The following is a 17,958-nucleotide window of genomic DNA, read 5'->3' as shown; positions in this document are numbered from 1 at the left end:
AATTATTGTTTCTCTCTAATTCTATATGATGAACGTAGGTAGTAGGAGTTTCATACTAGGGTGTTTAGTGAATCTGTCAAATGTGGTTAGAATTCTTAGACATTTTTAAGCTAAGGTCAGGCACGGTGGCTCACATCTGTAATCTTAGCACTCTGGGGAGGCTGAGGCAGGAGTATCCCTTGAGGCCAGGAGTTAAAGACCAACCTGAGCTCAAGAATAAGACCCTGATCTCTACCAAAAATAGCTGGGCTTGGTGGCACTCGCCTGTTAGTCTCAGCTACTTGGAAAGCTGAGGCAGGAGGATCCCTTGAGCATCGAAGTTTGAGGTTGCAGTGAGATATGATCTCTAGCTCAGGTGACAGAGCAAGACCCTGTCTCAAAAATTTTTAAAAAAAGAAAGAAAAGAAATATCAAGTTAATAAACTTTGAACTAATGGTTGCCAACTCAACCCTTTAAAGGTTTATAATTAAGAAGAGTTTAGTATTTATATAGTAGTATTCCTGGACAAAAGTCTAATTCTGGATCAGTAGGTTCTCTTTCAAAAGATTTATTCATTTGACTTTTTATAGTATCAGGCCTGTAATAATGTAACTTAATAATACATCTGAGTATCTAGATTACAAAGACAGTATATCTGTAGTTTCTTAAATTCTTTTTTTGTTTGTTTTTGTTTTTTTGAGATAGTCTGCTTTGTTGCCTAGGCTAGAGTTGAGTGCCATTGCTTGAGCCTAAGCTCACAGCAACCTCAAACTCCTGGGCTCAAGCAATCCTCCTACCTCAAGCCTCCTAAGTAGCTGGGACTACAGGCATGCACCACCATGCCAGGCTAATTTTTTCTATATATATTAATTGGCCAATTAATTTCTTTCTCTTTATAGTAGAGACGGGGGTCTCGCTCTTGCTCAGGCTGGTTTCGAACTCCTGACCTCAAGCAATCCGCCCGCCTCGGCCTCCTAAGATTACAGGCGTGCCCTGCCTTTTAAATTCTTTTTTTTTTTTTTTTTTTTTTTTGAGACAGAGTCTCGCTTTGTTGCCCAGGCTAGAGTGAGTGCTGTGGCGTCAGCCTAGCTCACAGCAACCTCAAACTCCTGGGCTCAAGCAATCCTGCTGCCTCAGCCTCCCGAGTAGCTGGGACTACAGGCATGCTCCACCATGTCCGGCTAATTTTTTCTATATATATTAGTTGGCCAATTAATTTCTTTCCATTTATAGTAGAGACGGGGTCTCGCTCTTGCTCAGGCTGGTTTCGAACTCCTGACCTCGAGCAATCCACCCGCCTCGGCCTCCCAGAGTACTAGGATTACAGGCGTGAGCCACTGTACCCGGCCTTAAATTCTTTAAATATGAATATTCTTTTCTCTCTTCCTGCCCACCTTCCTGTTTTCTCTGTTCCTTGATGTTTTCCAGCAATGGTGATTGTTCCCACTAGAGAACTTGCTCTACAGGTCAGTCAAATTTGCATCCAGGTCAGCAAACACATGGGAGGGGCTAAAGTGATGGCAACCACAGGAGGAACCAATTTACGAGATGACATAATGAGGCTTGATGACACAGGTAATGATTAATATAAGGCAATAGCTCTCTGTAATTACAGTCAGTTTATTTCTTACAGTAAATTATTAAAATTTTTTTTTTTAAGAATTATGGAGTAGAAACGCTGCAGTAAAAAAAGAATAAAGGAAATGACCATTTTTAAAAAGACAAATTTATAGTAATTGAAAAAGATATTCAACTTTATTAGTAATTTTTAAAAATATAAATAAAAATAGCAAGTTAATATTAATTATACCTATCTAATTGGTAATGATAAATATTAGTAGTCAGTATGAGACATGGGCTGTCTTGCATTATGGGGGCGCAAATTGATACAATCACTATTGTGGAAAATTTGGCAGTATATTTAAAAATTATAAATGTAGGTTTTCAAGAATCTTTCCTGAAGAAATAATTGGATAAATGCAAGGATGTATGTATATGGTTATGTACTGTTGGGTTCGTAGTACTGAAAATTGGACCAACTAAATGTCAGAGGAGATTGGCTAAATACCCTAGGGTATAGTCTGAATGGAATTCCATATAGCTATTAAAGAGTGAAACTGATCTATATTCATTTTCATGAAGAGATTTCCATGATACATTACTGAGTGAAAAAAGATAACAGGAAGAATGAGATCACTTATATAAAATTATATATAGATTTTAGTCAGAATTTTATATATAATTATAATGTGATTAAGTGATACATTCTTTATACTGCATAGTTTTTGACAATGATTATCTTGTTTGATTCTTATAACAATTTTTTGAAGACTGTGGCTATAGATTAGACTGGCTGTGTCAGAAGCCTAGTATGCCTTCTGTTATTCATTGGACATTGTCCTAAGATAAGAAAGTATATGGAGTTCAGTTGGAATTGGGGGAAAAAAAAAAAAAAAGAAAGTATGCCTCCTGTTTGGAGCAGGTGATTTGGGAAGTTATAGCCCACCTAGTGTAGAAGTGAAACAAATGAATATTCTCTTGCCATCCTGAAGTGAAATGGAAGTCTCTATCCTAAAACACATCTTGTATCTTTTTATATTATTTCTACCTCTATAACAGTGTTTCTGATAAAAGATAAACAGTCATGTGCTGCATAATGACTTTTGGGTGAACAATGGATCATGTATAGATTATAATGAAGCTATACGATGGAGTAGGCTGTACAATCTAGGTTTGTATAAGTATACTTTATGATGTTGCCTAACGATACATTTCTGAGAATGGATCCCTGTCTTTAATTGGTGCCTGACTGTATATGATAAACCTTTACAATATCCTTTTTGCCCAAGTTAAAATTAATGAGAATATATGTTTTCTAAATCTTACATATAGTTCACGTGGTGATCGCTACCCCTGGGAGAATCCTGGATCTTATTAAGAAAGGAGTAGCAAAGGTTGATCATGTCCAGATGATAGTATTGGATGAGGTAATGTGTCTTCATTTGGAAAGATACTGTTCTGTACTTTACTGTGCTTTGCTTATAATTGCCAGTGAACAAAGCAAAAGCGGTTTGTATTTATGACCTTATAATAAACATATAACTGGTCAGTTTAAATTAATTTTCTTGTAAAACATGTTTTGCCCTTCAGAGGCAGTAGATCAGGCATCCTCAAACTATGGCCCTCGGGCCACATGCAGGTGTTTTTGCCCGTTTGTTTTTTTACTTCAAAATAAGATATGTGCAGTGTGCATAGGAATTTGTTCACAGTTTTTTTCAAACTATAGTCCAGCCCTCCAACGGTCTGAGGGACAGTGAACTGGCCCCGTTTAAAAAGTTTGAGGACCCCTGCAGTAGATGAGAGATGTTCATAAGAGTTCGGCCTTTTGTCTTTTTCTTTGGGATTCTAGATAGTTTAGGTTTTATTTTATTTTTTTCAAGGAGAGGAATTGCTGAATAACCGCAAAGCTAAGTTCATTAAGTCTTTTTTTGGTAATATATTTTACAAAACATACAATGTCTCTAACCCATCATTTTGTGTATACTGCTTTGTATTGTTTAGTTTTGGGTCTCTGTTACACGTGTTATCTCACCAGTTTGGTTATAGAGTCTTTTAAGAACTTATTTTTAATTCTGTATCCTTGGGATCTAGCATTGTTTTGTACATGTACAGATGACCCCTGACTTCAGATAACTCAATTAACAATTTTTTTGACACAATCGATCATGTGAAGTAATATGCATTCAGTAGAAACTACTTCAAATTTTTTTTTTTTTTTTTTTTTTTTGAGACAGAGTCTCGCTTGTTGACCAGGGTAGAGTGAGTGCCATGGCGTCAGCCTAGCTCACAGCAACCTCAAACTCCTGGGCTCAAGCAATCCTCCTGCCTCAGCCTCCCGACTAGCTGGGACTACAGGCATGCACCACCATGCCTGGTTAATTTTATATATATATTAGTTGGCCAATTAATTTCTTTCTATTGATAGTAGAGATGGGGTCTCACTCTTGCTCAGGCTGGTTTCGAACTCCTGACCTCGAGCAATCCGCCCGCCTCAGCCTCCCAGAGTGCTAGGATTACAGGCGTGAGCCACCGCGCCCGGCTTACTTCAAATTTTTAATTTTGATATTTTCCCTGGCTAGCAGTAGGCTCTCTCTTGATGCTAGGCAATGGCAGCAAACCACAGCTCTCAGTCAGCCACATGATCATGAGAGCAAACAACTGATACTTTACAGTGTACTGTGTTAGATAATTTTGCCAAACCCTAAGCTGGTGTAAGTGTTGTGAGCATGTTTAAGGGTAGGCTAAGATAAGCTATAGTGTTTGGTAGGTTAGTTGTATTAAATGTACTTGTTATATCAACTCTTGATGCATTTTATCAGGATAGAATCTCATAAGTTAAGGAACATCAGTATTATTAATATTTTGACATAAAAGTTCATTTCCTATTTGGTTTGTGTTTTTAGATAACTAGTTCATTGATTATGGTCTAATTCAAATCAAGCTTTTATCTTTGAGTAATGAGAGATAACATTTATTAATCATTGGAGCGAGGCTGGGTATGGTGGCTCTCGCCTATAATCTCAGCATTTTAGGAGGCCAAGGTGGGAGGATTGTTTAATGGTAGGAATTCGAGACCAGTCTGGGCAACATAGTGAGATTCTGGCTGTACAAAAAAATTTTTAAAGAGTTGGGCGTGGTAGTACATGCCAATGAGTACAGGTCATTGGGAGACTGAGGGGACAGGATCACTTGAGCCCAGGAGTCTGAGAGTCCAGTGAGCTATGATTAGGCTGCTGCATTCCAGCCTGGGTGACAGAGTGAGACTCTAAATCTAAAAATGAATGAATCAATAAATCAATCACTGTGTGCCAGCAATAAGTGCTTCATGTATTTTTTCATTTAATTTTTACAATAACTGTTTAAGGTAGTTATCTAATGAAGTAGTTACTATAGTATGTAAATAACAGCTGATAAATACAGGAGACAAGATTTCAACCCATTTAGTTTAACTCCAGAACTGTTAACTTCTATACCATACTTACCTGTTTGATGGGAATCACATTAAAATTCTATTATGGGAGCAAGGGTTTTATCTGTCTAGAATTTTTTTTCCCTGGAAGATGAGGATTATAGATTTTTCCCCCTTCTGAATCACTGGGAATTTATCTTGGTACCAATGGACTTTATGCAATGTTGGAGAGAATTTACTGTTTACAACCACGAGGATTCCATGGATGCTCTTCTTAGATGATACCTTATCTTTGACTATATATTAACCCAAAGACCTTAGACATTTCATTGTTTTTAAAGTTGTCTTCTCTTTGTACTGCAGGCAGATAAGTTGCTATCACAGGATTTTGTGCAGATAATGGAGGATATTATTCTCACGCTACCTAAAAACAGGCAGATTTTACTATATTCTGCTACTTTCCCTCTTAGTGTACAGAAGTTCATGGTGAGTATAAATCTGCATTTGGAATCAATACTAATCCAATTGCCTACAAGTGTGCTTTTATCTATAATTACATCTTATCAGTGAATCTATTTTTTTCTAATTATTTAAAGTTTTTGGCTTTTTCTTCAGCTGACCAAGCAAGATTTGTTTTCATTAAATTAACTGTTTTTTAAGAAAACCGTAATAGTAATATGATTAAATTCCTCATTTTTCACTTAGTTTTTGGTGTCAGAATGACATAGCCATTGATGCTTAGGTAAATTGATTATAGCATCATTCTGTATGCAATATACAGGTTGTTGAGTATCCCTAATCTGAAATCAGAAATGCTTCAACATTCAAAACTTTAGTGCACCAACATGATGCTCAAAAGAAATGTTCATGGGAGCAAATATAATGAATGCAAATATTACAAAACCTGAAAGACTTCTGGTCCCAAGCATTTCAGATAAGGGATACTCAACTTGTAGTAGTAAATTATTAATAGCTGCATTTCTGAATCTGAAACATTAGGGTAATTGATTTCTACCATGACAGATCATATATTTTGTTTTGAAGAGAGATATTTCTCTTATAAGCAAGTGTTTTGTCAGATAGAAATGTATAGGATATATTTTGAGTTTAAGAGATAAAATACTGCTTTCATAAGTATGAGATTCTATTCTTTTTTCTCAGAATTCCCATTTGCAGAAACCCTATGAGATTAACCTGATGGAGGAACTAACTCTGAAGGGAGTAACCCAGTACTACGCATATGTAACTGAGCGCCAAAAAGTACACTGCCTCAACACACTTTTCTCCAGGGTAAGTAGTAGTAGGCTTCCACTGCTAAATATTGTCCATCACTTAATTCCAGTAAAACAGACACTTTTTATCAATTTCCACACCATTTTCACTATAAAAGAAAAAGAAAAGAAAAATTCTTAGTGTTTCCTAAAGGGCAGTTTTAGTTGTTGATCCGAAGGTACTATCCTGTAGTTGACAAGTAACAGGTACTTTTAACTTTTTTCTGAAATACTTTGACCTTAATTATAGTTGATCCTCATTATTCACAGATTCTGTATTTGTGAATTTGCCTAGTCACTAGAATTTATTTGTAATCCAGAAATCAGTACTCCAGGTACTTTCATAGCCATATGTGGACATTTGAAATGTGTTAAAGAATTTGAGTCATCTGACATGCACATTTCCCAATTGAGGTCAAAGAATGCAGCACTCTGCCTTATTGTTTTAGCTCTCTTACTGTGAACAAGTGTCCTTTTCAGTCTATGTCATGTTTTTCAAGTTTGTGTGCTTTTTGTTGATGATTTCACTGTAAATTGGCCCTTACACATGGTGTTGACATGCTGCCCAGTGTTCTATGCACAGGAATGCTGATGTGCCTTGCAGAGAGAATGTGTATTACATAATGCTTCGTCCATGCATGAGTTATAGTGGTATTGGCTCTGAGTATATTAAATAAATTGTTCTGAAACTGAAACATGTAAAACAGAGTTGTGTATTGATCTGTTGACAAAAAAAGTTGTGATCAGAGGCTAACAGGAGCCTAATCCTGTATTTTCCCTCGGAGCAATGGTTCTGTATTTGCTAGTTTGGTATTTGCAGTGATTTTGTAGACCATAACAACTACTTTGAATAATTAGAATCAACTGTATTTTGCTCATCACAGTTATGTGGCCTTTATGAAATGTACTTTTCTACAGTAAAACTAATAAATTATTATCTGCAACTATTAAGGAAAATATTTATAATTTTTACAACTTTCTGTCTCGTATTATGAGATTCTGAGTTATAGGCCACATTAACATTTCTTGTTTGCTAGTCAGTATTTTTAAGATTTGGCAAACCAAATGAAGGTTTTTGTTTTTCTTTCTCATACCTATTTTTTCTGTGCTCAGCTTCAGATAAACCAGTCAATCATTTTCTGTAACTCCTCTCAGCGAGTTGAATTGCTAGCCAAGAAGATCTCTCAACTGGGTTATTCTTGCTTCTATATTCATGCTAAAATGAGGCAGGTGAGTATAAAACTAAAGCTTGAACAGATGTAACAAAAAATCTTTTTCCAAGTATTTCTTGGATTTTGTTTTGTTTTAATGGTCCTCTAAATATCCTGAGTTTAAGAATAAACTATTCCTTAATAGCCAAAGGACCCTTCAGTTTAGACTCTTCTGAGGTTTAATTTTCTAACAGTAAAATAGGGATAATCATACGTATTCATACCTTAGTTAAAATGAAATAAAATGAAAAGTTTAGTTTCTCAGTAATAGCCACATTTCAAGTGCTCCATTAGCCACCTGTAGTGACTAACTACTGTATTGGAAGTATAGATAAAGAACATTTACTTTATTACAGAAGTTTGTGTTGGACAGCACTGCTGGATTTTCTTTTTTCTTTTTTTTTTTTTGAGACAGAATCTCACTGTGTTGCCCTAGCCTGGAGTGCCGTGGTGTCAGCCTAGCTCACAGCAACGTGAGACTCCTGGGCTCCACCGATCCTCCTGCCTCAGCCTCCCAAGTAACTGGGACTACAGGCATGTGCCACCATACCCAGCTAATTTTTTTCTATATATTTTTAGTTGGCCAATTAATTCCTTTCTATTTTTAGTAGAGATGGGGTCTCGCTCTTGCTCAGGCTGGTCTCAAACTCCTGAGCTCAAACGATCCGCCCACCTTGGCCTCCCAGAGTGCTAGTATTACAGGTGTGAACCACCACACCGGCCTCATACTTGGTTTTGAAAGAATATTAATGTCATGGATCATTCATATAGACAGATTTGAGGTATAGAGAACTGACTGGATAGGAGAAACTGATGGTGAAAATTTTGGGCTATGTATAAGTATTAATCAAATGGAATGCATTGCTTTTTTCCTAGGAACATCGAAATCGTGTATTTCATGATTTCCGAAATGGCTTATGCCGCAATCTTGTTTGCACTGGTAAGAATTTTTGTATTTCCTTTCCCCATTGGTTTTCTCCCTAGTTCTGCTTTGCTTTCTCTGTCCATATCACATAGTGCAGCCTATGACACAGTCCAGCACATCCTATCTCCACTTTTAGAATTCCTGAAGTTGAGAATGAACTCTAGTTAACTCCTGAAATTGGGTTCCATATCTGGAACTGCAGAAGACTTTTTCTCACACTCATACCTCAGCTCTCTTTTAAAGTAGTTTTGGGGCTGGTCTGAGTGCAGTGATGTTTACAACTAATTGATCACAACCAGTTACAGATTGCTTTGTTTCTTCTCCATTCCCACTGCTTCACTTCAACTTTAAAAAAAATTAAAGTAGTTTTGGGATTTGTTTTCTGAATAGTTTTAGTATACAGGAATGAACTAACACAAAATGAATTATAATAAGACACTGCCTATGTTTTGGAAGTTGTTTATTGTGGCCTTTTAATTTTTTTCTTAGAAGACGATTAATTTATATTTTGGTTTATTTTATCACATAAAGAACAACAAATGGGTCGAATAGACAGATCAGGCAAACCAAATGGATTCAGTACCTTCCCGTTGCTATACTAAATCTTTTTATTGGTATGAGATTAATAATCTTATTAATATCATTAATTAGGCTTCTGAGTGAAGAGAAGAATTGTTTAATTGAGTTACAATGTAGATAAATATACTAATCTTACATGGATTATTTGACGAATTTTTGCATGTATAACCCATATGAGTACCACCCGGATCAAGATTTAGAATTCTATTTCAGAATCTGTTTTTATAAAACAGATTTTTATAAACATGCTGTTCTAGGAATATACTCCAAAATTTTCTAACAAAATATTAAATTGGCTAATTTATAAGAATCAAGAGCTATAAAAATATCTTACATACTTCTAGTTTATCTTGTTTCTCTGCCTATATCTCTGTTTCTCTGCCTATATCTAAAAGGGATAACTAATAGAGATGTGAATTCGTATATTTACGTTTACTTTATCAGACCTGACCTTTAAATACGTAGAAGTACTCAAAATATCTAATTTAGTGGAAAGGATACTAGACTCTTAGGGTTGTGGGTTTTTGTTTTGTTTTGAGACAAAGTCTCACTCTGTTGCCCTGGCTAGAGTACCGTGGGGCACTCTAGCTATGGTGGCAGCCTAGCTCAAAGCAACCTCAAACTCTTGGGCTCAGGCAACCCTTCTGCCTCAACCTCCCAAGTAGCTGGGACTACAGGCATGCGCCACTATGCCCAGCTAATTTTTTCTATATATTTTAGTTGGCCAGTTAATTTCTTTCTATTTTTTAGTAGAGACAGGGTCTCACTCTTGCTCAGGCTGGTTTCTAACTCCTAACCTCAAGCAATCCTCCCACCTTGGCCTCGAGGAGTGCTAGGATTACAAGTACAAGCCACGGCGCCAGGCCCACTCTTAGGTTTTTAAGATTAGCATCCAAGTCCTTATAGTTTTTACCTCTAATCATGTGACTTTTGGCAAGTCATATTCTATTTTATGCTGTTTCTGTAGTCTATAAAATGGCATGCTTTATAAATTAAATTTTAAATATCTGTTGCAGTCAATTCATTAGGAGATATTTATTAATATGCAACAGATATTTACTCTTTGCTAGATACTTAGATGCCACAAAAATATCTTTGCTCTCCAATTTTATGTATATCATACCATAATTTTTAAAAGTATATATATGTTATATATGCATTTGAATAAGTGAATGAAATTAGTAAACTTAGGTTACACTAGAAATATGCATTAGAGTGTTGTGGTATCAAGAAGCATGTCCAAATTCAAAGATACAGTGAGAATTATCTTTTCTTTCTTTTTTTTTTTTTTTTAAAGATTTGTTTACCCGAGGTATTGATATACAAGCTGTGAATGTGGTAATAAACTTTGACTTCCCAAAGCTGGCAGAGACCTATCTCCATCGTATTGGAAGATCAGGTGAGGAAAAAAGAGGGAGATGTTCTTGGTAGAAGTGTTTTTTGAGATTTGTAATCACTAAATTTTGTTCCTTTGTGAAATAGAGTTTGGTAGCTATGAGAAAAGTGAATTAATACTAATTCAGTTTGGTATTTAAGACTAATTTCTAATTCTTCTAGAACATTTATTTATTAAGATCAGTTAAAAATAACTTTGTGCTTAATTTGAGATGAAATTAACACAGGAGAACTTCACTCATTAGGTAGTACAATCTGTGACTGTATTGTTTAGTGTATGTATCTAGGCATCTGTTGGTGCAGATGAGCATCCATTGTGTCATTTGAAAAACGTAAAATAAAGCACTACTTTGGGCTGTGAAACTGGAAGTTATAGGGTAATTTGTGTATGAAGAGAAACTCTTAAGAAGTGGTTTTGTGTACTCAGAATGGTACGGAAAAGAAATATTAATCCTGTGTGGTTTTGCCACTAATACACTTGGACATACACATTGATTTTCATATTTAACTCATTTTTTAAATTAATTTCTAAAAATTTTTTCGTTAGGTCGCTTTGGTCATCTTGGCTTAGCCATCAACTTGATCACATACGATGATCGCTTCAACCTGAAAAGTATTGAGGAGCAGCTGGGAACAGAAATTAAACCTATCCCAAGCAACATTGACAAGAGCCTATATGTGGCAGAATACCACAGCGAGCCTGTAGAAGATGAGAAACCTTAACAAGCATGTGCGTACCTGACAGAATAGCTAAGTGGAACCTATAATTGAAGAAAATCAAGATCCTCTTCCCCGGGGGAAATACGATATCTACCATATATGATGGTAGTATAGGGTAAAAACACCATTGGTGTAAATAGCAGATATCTCTAGGGTAAGGTTGTAGTCCCATTAAAGAATCTATAAATGCTATTCTTGAATGCAGCTTCCTGAGTAGTGTGATAAGTGAGTGATACTTAAGACAAATTCAGCCCCTAAAATAATGAAAGCAAAAAAGAATCTTAAGCAGTTTTGAATATAAAAATATTTTCTGCTCTTGCCTTTTCCTTTTTTACTCAGTCATCCCTCTATTTTTAACATTTTCTTTTAATTTCTAATGGGTAGGTTAAATCAGGTAAGATTACCTATTAATACCCTTATTACCAAATGTGTAATCAGGATATAAGGGTGGCTGCATTTTTTAAATGCATACTCTGATTTTCTGCACACCCTTGCCTTTGATCTTTTGATGACTGTTGGGCTCTGGTTAGAAATGTGCAAAACAAGCCTCAACATTAAGTAAGGTAAGTTATTTTCAAAGTTTTTCCTAAGGAAAATCTGATCTAACAAGTGATAGTTTCCAAATTACAGTGAATATCTTACCTATTGTTGCTTAAAGAATTTTTAAATTATTCGTTTCACTTTAACTTTTTTTTCCTAAGTAAGGTGTCATACACAAAACTTAGCCAGTGTTTGAACAAACACAAAACCTAGCCCTAGCCAGTGTTTAATAGTACTTTGGCAGAGTGTTCGGTTTGTGTAAGGTAATTTTTCCCTCTTGATTTAGTTCTTATGAATGAGAGCTGCCTTCTACCAGAACATTCAGGCTCTTATTCTGTCTCAGGGATGCCTAGGAAAAATTGCTTAATCCTAACCAGTGGATTCTACAGTAGGCAAAGGTTCAGTAGACACTACTATTAGTAGAAAGAGCATTTGGGATAATTGTGAAAAATCCATTTATCCTAGTTTGTATTGCTTTCACACATGTTAATCTTAGATTTCTTCCCTCTTTCTTTAGGCTTTGACAAACTACAGGAGGATCGTTTGGATCTGTGACACAGCATTTTTGGGGGGATGCTCTTCTCTTTGTGGGTTTTTCATCTTCTTTTATTTTGGAACTATGAAAACTTAAAAGAGCTCAGACATTTTTTTCTTTTTTTAACTGGTGAAGAGAAAAAAAGCTGAAAAGAAGGAATATACCTTTTTTGTTCCACTTGTTTGCACTGTGTGCTGACTGAACATTAGTTGCACTAACTGCTGGTTTTTTAAAAATGTTTTCTGGGGAAAGGGGACAAGGAAGGAGGAGAAAGAAGAGAAGGGGAGAAACCCTAAAAAGAGAAGAATCTTGATGAACACACAAGCTTGTCTGCGATTTCAAAATTCTCCAACAGCTGACTCTCGAGTGCATTTCAACTTCTCCCTGATTACTCATCCGTTTTTTAAGCCTGAAGAGCTTATTACTTATTTGTGCGAAGTGCCTTATGCTATGAGACCATTCAGAATATCATCTTTTAGACACAGCCCAAGGAATCAACAATAGTAATTCTTTCCTTTTTTCTTCCTTTTTTTTCTTTTAGAAATTTTGTCTTTTTGTTTTGGTTTCAAGTTGAAGTCTCTCTCTTCCCTTTTTACCCAGTACTCAAGCCCAGGGCTGGAAGATGAAACTTATTAATGTTAAACACCATTTTCTTTTTCTTTATGTGGAGGAGTTGATATGCAATTGCAGTTCATCCGCACTGTAAATACATGTATTTAAAAAAAAAAATCCCAAGTAAAATTTCTTCTGGGCTGAGTAGATAAAACATCATCACTCCCAAAGGAAAGAGCAGTCTATCATTGCAGGAGCCATATGACAAGCCTTTGTGCTCTATAGCAGAACACTAAAGACTGGTTTACATACGCCTCCATTAGCAGTATGGCACTTGATGTGTAGACATGTCAGAGCCTTGACCCTCTTTCCTCTGTGGCAAAGTGTGTCCCATAGAAAATTGGGTGTGTATACTTGTATAAACTTTGTAAATAAGTTTTTTTCTGGGTTCATATATATATATATACATATATATATTTTTTTTTGGATGAAGGTTGCTGGGATTAAGGGGATTAGAGTGATTATGGGAGCAGCTAAAGATGAGAGGGGCTCAGTTTTCCGCAACACTAAATTCTAAAAAATACTTCGGCTTCTTGCTGTAGAGAGCAGATTTCTACGGGACCCGGTGTTAGAAAAGGGACTCAGAAGTCTGGGATGTACTGTTTGCTGCCACACTGTCTCATTAGTACCTTTGGAAGAGGCTTACCAGAGAAAACAAGGAAACTTCAAAAAAATCTATAATTCAAGATGTTTTTTTGAGAAGCTCTCTGATTTTGCTTCTTCCCCCTTACTAAAAGTTTGAGGAATTTTTCAAGCTCTGCTAAAGGGGGCAAAGATTAATCTACCTTGCAGTATGGAATTCTATGGAGTGGCAGTGTCTTTGAACAGTATATGTATAAAGCATGGATTTGCATTTCAGAATATTTAGCCAGTACCAGTTTTGGTAATGTTAGCAGTTCTGGAACTCGATTTTCTGTGGATCATCTCCTTTAGTGTGTAAGTGTGTTGCCCTCTGCCTACCTGGATACATAAACTTATGCAGAAATGGGCAACCCCTGAGAGCTGTTAACTTTCATGCTACAGAAAGCTGCTTGCCATCCTCTTGCGTTGTGAAAAGAATTATCTGTCATTTTGCACTGTAAATTGCTGGCAAATGCTTTACAGTTGATAGTGTTGCTTTAAATTGTGCCCCTCCCAATATGCTTGATGTTTGGCCTGATCTCCAGGCAAAAGGAGTGAGATGAATCAAAACCAGTGAACTTTTTTTTTTTTAATGTTTTTAATTCCCTTTTAACCTGGTATACTAGGTCAATCAGGAGGCATGGGGGGAGCAGAAAGCAAAATTTTTAAAAAATTGATTTCCATATTCCATTGGTTTTCAAAACCCTAAGATACTACACAATAAGTCCTGCATATGCTTTCATGCTTTAACTCATCTGGACAAAAATCAATTACTTGAAGTTGCTTTTTTGACTCTGCCTAGTTCTAAACAAAACTATTTGTGACTCATGCATAATTCCATGGGAATCAAAATCCTGCAGATGCCTCCTGATTAGACATAGCCCTAACTCCTTTAACAACTGTAGCAAGGGCTGCACGGTACAAACCCAAAAAAGAACAAGCTCATTTATTTGGAATTCAAGTCACATATATTCTGTCCAGTCCATATTGGTAACTAAATACAAACCCTAATTAAGGAAGTAACTTTTTCCAGGGAGGGTGGGAGGGAATTTAAAAGGCATCAACTTTTGACCAAAAAAAAGAAATCTTGCCCTTGTACTGATGCAGCTCTCTTTCTCCCCCACCTTTTGTGAGATAAGAGGGATCATATAGCAGAAAAGGAGCATAAATGCAATTTTGTATCTCGCTGGAGAGCATGTGGGTGACTATAGAAGAAGCGCAGTCTTTGCCAACCTTAGACTGTTTAGCCTAGTGTCACATGCCTGTGGGTCCCTCTTAAAGCACAGACTTAAAGTTGAAAGTATTACTGAAGTACAGCCTCTGATGAGGAGTGGCACTTAAACTATCTGGGGCACCACTATTGGACACAGTCTTGTAGAGGCAGCTGTCCAGTGTTGGTGCTTGACTCTTGAATAGGAATTGTTAAAATGGAAAGATGCTCTAAGGACTAGGTCAAAGCCTGGTCTTTTTTTTTTTTTTTTTTTTTAATCCCTCCTAATACCATTATAAGGAGCATTGTAACTATTGGAAATCATCTTCAGATTCTTTCCAATATCGAGTGGTATTTTTGTTTTCTTTTTAAAGAAATGGTAATGTCTTTCCAGTGGTTCATTTGGATGAAAACTAGTCCCTATTTTATAACTGCAGCCAACTCATGGTTTAGCTGTGGTTGTCTAGTTGTGTAATGGGTTATGGACTGTTACACATCTTGCCACCTCTAGACCTATATTTTTTCTCTCCCCATATGTTTTGGTGGGGATAGAAGCTTTTTTGCTTCTTTCCCTTAGGAGTGGAATAAATTCATTCTAAAATGACCTTTCATGGAAAGGAAGTAAAGGAGAGGGAAACCTGAATATATACCTCTAAATTATTTTCAAGTTGGTCCTAGCATCATAACATGGGTTGGCCCAAAGGGGGGGGGGGTGGTTATCAGTATTTGTTTTCAGAATGAGATGAGAGCATCTTTCCTATGTCATGTGCTTTGTGTTTGATACCATCATGTTTGGTTAGAACAAGACAACTTAACACAAAGCTTGAGTGTAAAGTGTTGGAATCAAAGCATCTCATTCTGATCATTTGGTTTAATTTTTTTCTTTTCTTTTTTTTTTAATAGGGGTGGGAGGGAGGGTACTTTGCCCCAAAAGGGAGGGTGTCTGCACTAAGGATTTAGAGACACTTTGGAAGCTCATAACCTCATAAGAAACTGCCTTTAGCCACACTCCTGACCTTCTAGATGAGTAACAAAAAAATGAAATAAGTTCTTGGGAATTAAGCCATGTTGTTTTAATTTGCTACTTTTTAAATGTTCTGTGTATCTTTAAATTTGTTGTGGAATCATTTTCTTGCCAAATACCTTTGTCAAGCAAAATTATTGGCCACATGGGAGCTAAAATAAGTCAGCTTTTTGGTGAACTTCAGTGGACTTTGGTGAGCTTGCAGTTCTACTTTATATCCCTAAAGGTAGTTTTTTAAAATCTCCCAAAGAAAATCTCTGTTTTCTGATCTAAAAACTCATCTTTGGGGTAAAGAGTTAAGTGTCCAAAGGTTGTCATAGTTCATGAGGACAGAGGGAGCTAGCCTGGCACCTGGACTCTGCCCCTCCACAGCTGACAGATTCCAGCAGAAGTGTATTTAAATTCTCCAGTAGACAATGCTGGGCAGGGAAAGGGAGGGGGTAGGGCTGGGTTATTAAGATACAGGCTGCTGTATTTTAACCATTGGTTTTGGGGGAGGGGTGCCTGGAGAAAACAAAGTCACTGTTCCCTTTTTTGAAACAAAACAACGGGAAAAAAATTATTTTTTGTTCAATAAAAATGGGAGAGAATTCCAATGTCCCTAGCCACAAGGGACCAGTTCCACTGAGAAGCGAACAGTGAGAACTCAAAATTTTGAAAACATTTGGGGAAAGGGAAAATTGGCTTTCTGTTAATTGGCAAATGTTCCAGTAGGGCTCTGTTTTTGTTGGGATGTGTTCTGTTGTATGTACACGTATATGGACCTGAGTCTTTTGCTGAGTTTATAAGGTTCAGAAAAGATGGTTGGTAAAATCTTGGTTTTTGTTAATTTATCTCAATAAAAGCCCACTGGAACTCCAAATGTGTGTGTGGTATGTCTTTAGGAACAGCCTATGTGTATAGGAATCCCAGTTTGAGAGCATTTTAGTAGAGTAATTCATATGGTGTAGCATTCTCAACATTATTTCTGTGAGCTCAGTTAAATAAAAACCTGAGAGTTCCATGTAGCCTAGATGTCCCACCATACACTCAAGTTTTCGTAGCCTAGAGAACTTAAGACTCAGTTGGGAAAGAAAGATGTGGGTCCATGATCTATTCTCAGTAATGATCACCTCCCATAAGAATTGATCTCAAATGTAAAGTGACACAAAAACTATACCCACAAAAACTAGACTACAGGCCGGGCGCGGTGGCTCAAGCCTGTAGTCCTACCTCTCTGGGAGGCCGAGGCGGGCGGATTGCTTGAGGTCAGGAGTTCGAAACCAGCCTGAGCAAGAGCGAGACTCCGTCTCTACTATAAATAGAAATTAATTGGCCAACTAATATATACAAAAAAAATTAGCCGGGCATGGTGGCGAATGCCTGTAGTCCCAGCTACTTGGGAGGCTGAGGCAGGAGGATTGCTTGAGCCAGGAGTTTGAGGTTGCTGTGAGCTAGGCTGACACCACGGCACTCATTCTAGCCTAGGCAACAAAGCGAGACTCTGTCTCAAAAAAAAAAAAAAAAAGACTACAACATATGGAATTCCTGTGCTGAGAACTACAGAACACTGATGAAAGAAATCACAAGATCTAAACGGAACAATTTCAGACACTTAAGCTGAACACATCACCCTCACTGCGTCTTCCCCCGAAGAAATAAATACTTCGGTATAATAAGGTAAAGTTGGCCCTCTGTCCATGGGTTCCACATCCACAGATTAAACCAACCAAGGATGGAAAATGTACCTGAGCCTGCAATGGTTGCATCTGTACTGAACATGTATAGTCATTCCCTAAACAACACGGTGCAACTACATAGCATTTGGATTGTATTGGATGTGTGAGAGGATGTGCATAGGTTATGTGCAAATACTACACCATTTTATGTAAGGGACTTGAGCATCCAAGGATTTTGGCAGTTGCAGGGTGGTGGCAATTGGAACCAATCCCCTGCAGATAACCTCGAGATGACCGTGATGCCTATATGCTGAAAGGTACAAAATAATACTGATGAAAGAAGTGACCTAAATGAGATGGATTGGGAGACTTGCTCTGTGAGTTTCTTGAATTTGGTATAGAAGTTCAATGCAATTTCCTAATCAACCTCAGGCTTTTTTGTAGATATCCACAAGCTGATTCTGTAAAATTTATGTGGGGTGTCAGGCATGGATGGGGGCGCTCACCTGTAGTCCTAGCTACTCGGAAAGCTGAGGGTGAGAGAATTGCTCAAAGCAAATCAACATGCCCTGCCACCTAGTATATAGCTATTGATATAGTGAAAGATAAAATGATCTCAAAATGTCTGTGGCAGATAGGAATGCCTTTGAAAGGCTCCTTTAGATGAATGGCAGCACAAACCTTTAGGATTTTGAAGAAAAGCAATGC

The 17,958-nt window shown here is 37.0% G+C and overlaps 1 protein-coding gene across 6 annotated transcripts in view; it reads left to right on the top strand.

Moving 5' to 3' along the window:
• DDX6 (DEAD-box helicase 6) overlaps positions 1-16,454 on the top strand; it is a 34,002-nt gene extending 17,548 nt beyond the window's left edge. For all 6 annotated transcript variants that reach the window (XM_012773601.3, XM_012773599.3, XM_076002576.1 and 3 more), the window contains exons 6-14: positions 1,409-1,555; positions 2,873-2,967; positions 5,313-5,435; positions 6,111-6,239; positions 7,334-7,450; positions 8,308-8,371; positions 10,233-10,334; positions 10,878-11,060; positions 12,108-16,454. In XM_012773601.3, the coding sequence (XP_012629055.1) occupies positions 1,409-1,555; positions 2,873-2,967; positions 5,313-5,435; positions 6,111-6,239; positions 7,334-7,450; positions 8,308-8,371; positions 10,233-10,334; positions 10,878-11,053 (953 nt within the window). In that variant the 3' untranslated portion in view covers positions 11,054-11,060; positions 12,108-16,454. The remainder of the gene's footprint in view (positions 1-1,408; positions 1,556-2,872; positions 2,968-5,312; positions 5,436-6,110; positions 6,240-7,333; positions 7,451-8,307; positions 8,372-10,232; positions 10,335-10,877; positions 11,061-12,107) is intronic.
• The last annotated feature ends 1,504 nt before the right edge of the window (positions 16,455-17,958 follow it).

Source organism: Microcebus murinus, chromosome 4 (genome assembly GCF_040939455.1).
Source record: "Microcebus murinus isolate Inina chromosome 4, M.murinus_Inina_mat1.0, whole genome shotgun sequence".
Taxonomy (NCBI): domain Eukaryota; kingdom Metazoa; phylum Chordata; class Mammalia; order Primates; family Cheirogaleidae; genus Microcebus; species Microcebus murinus.
Note: the sequence above shows the minus strand (reverse complement) of the source record. Positions and strands in the feature narration are given on the sequence as shown.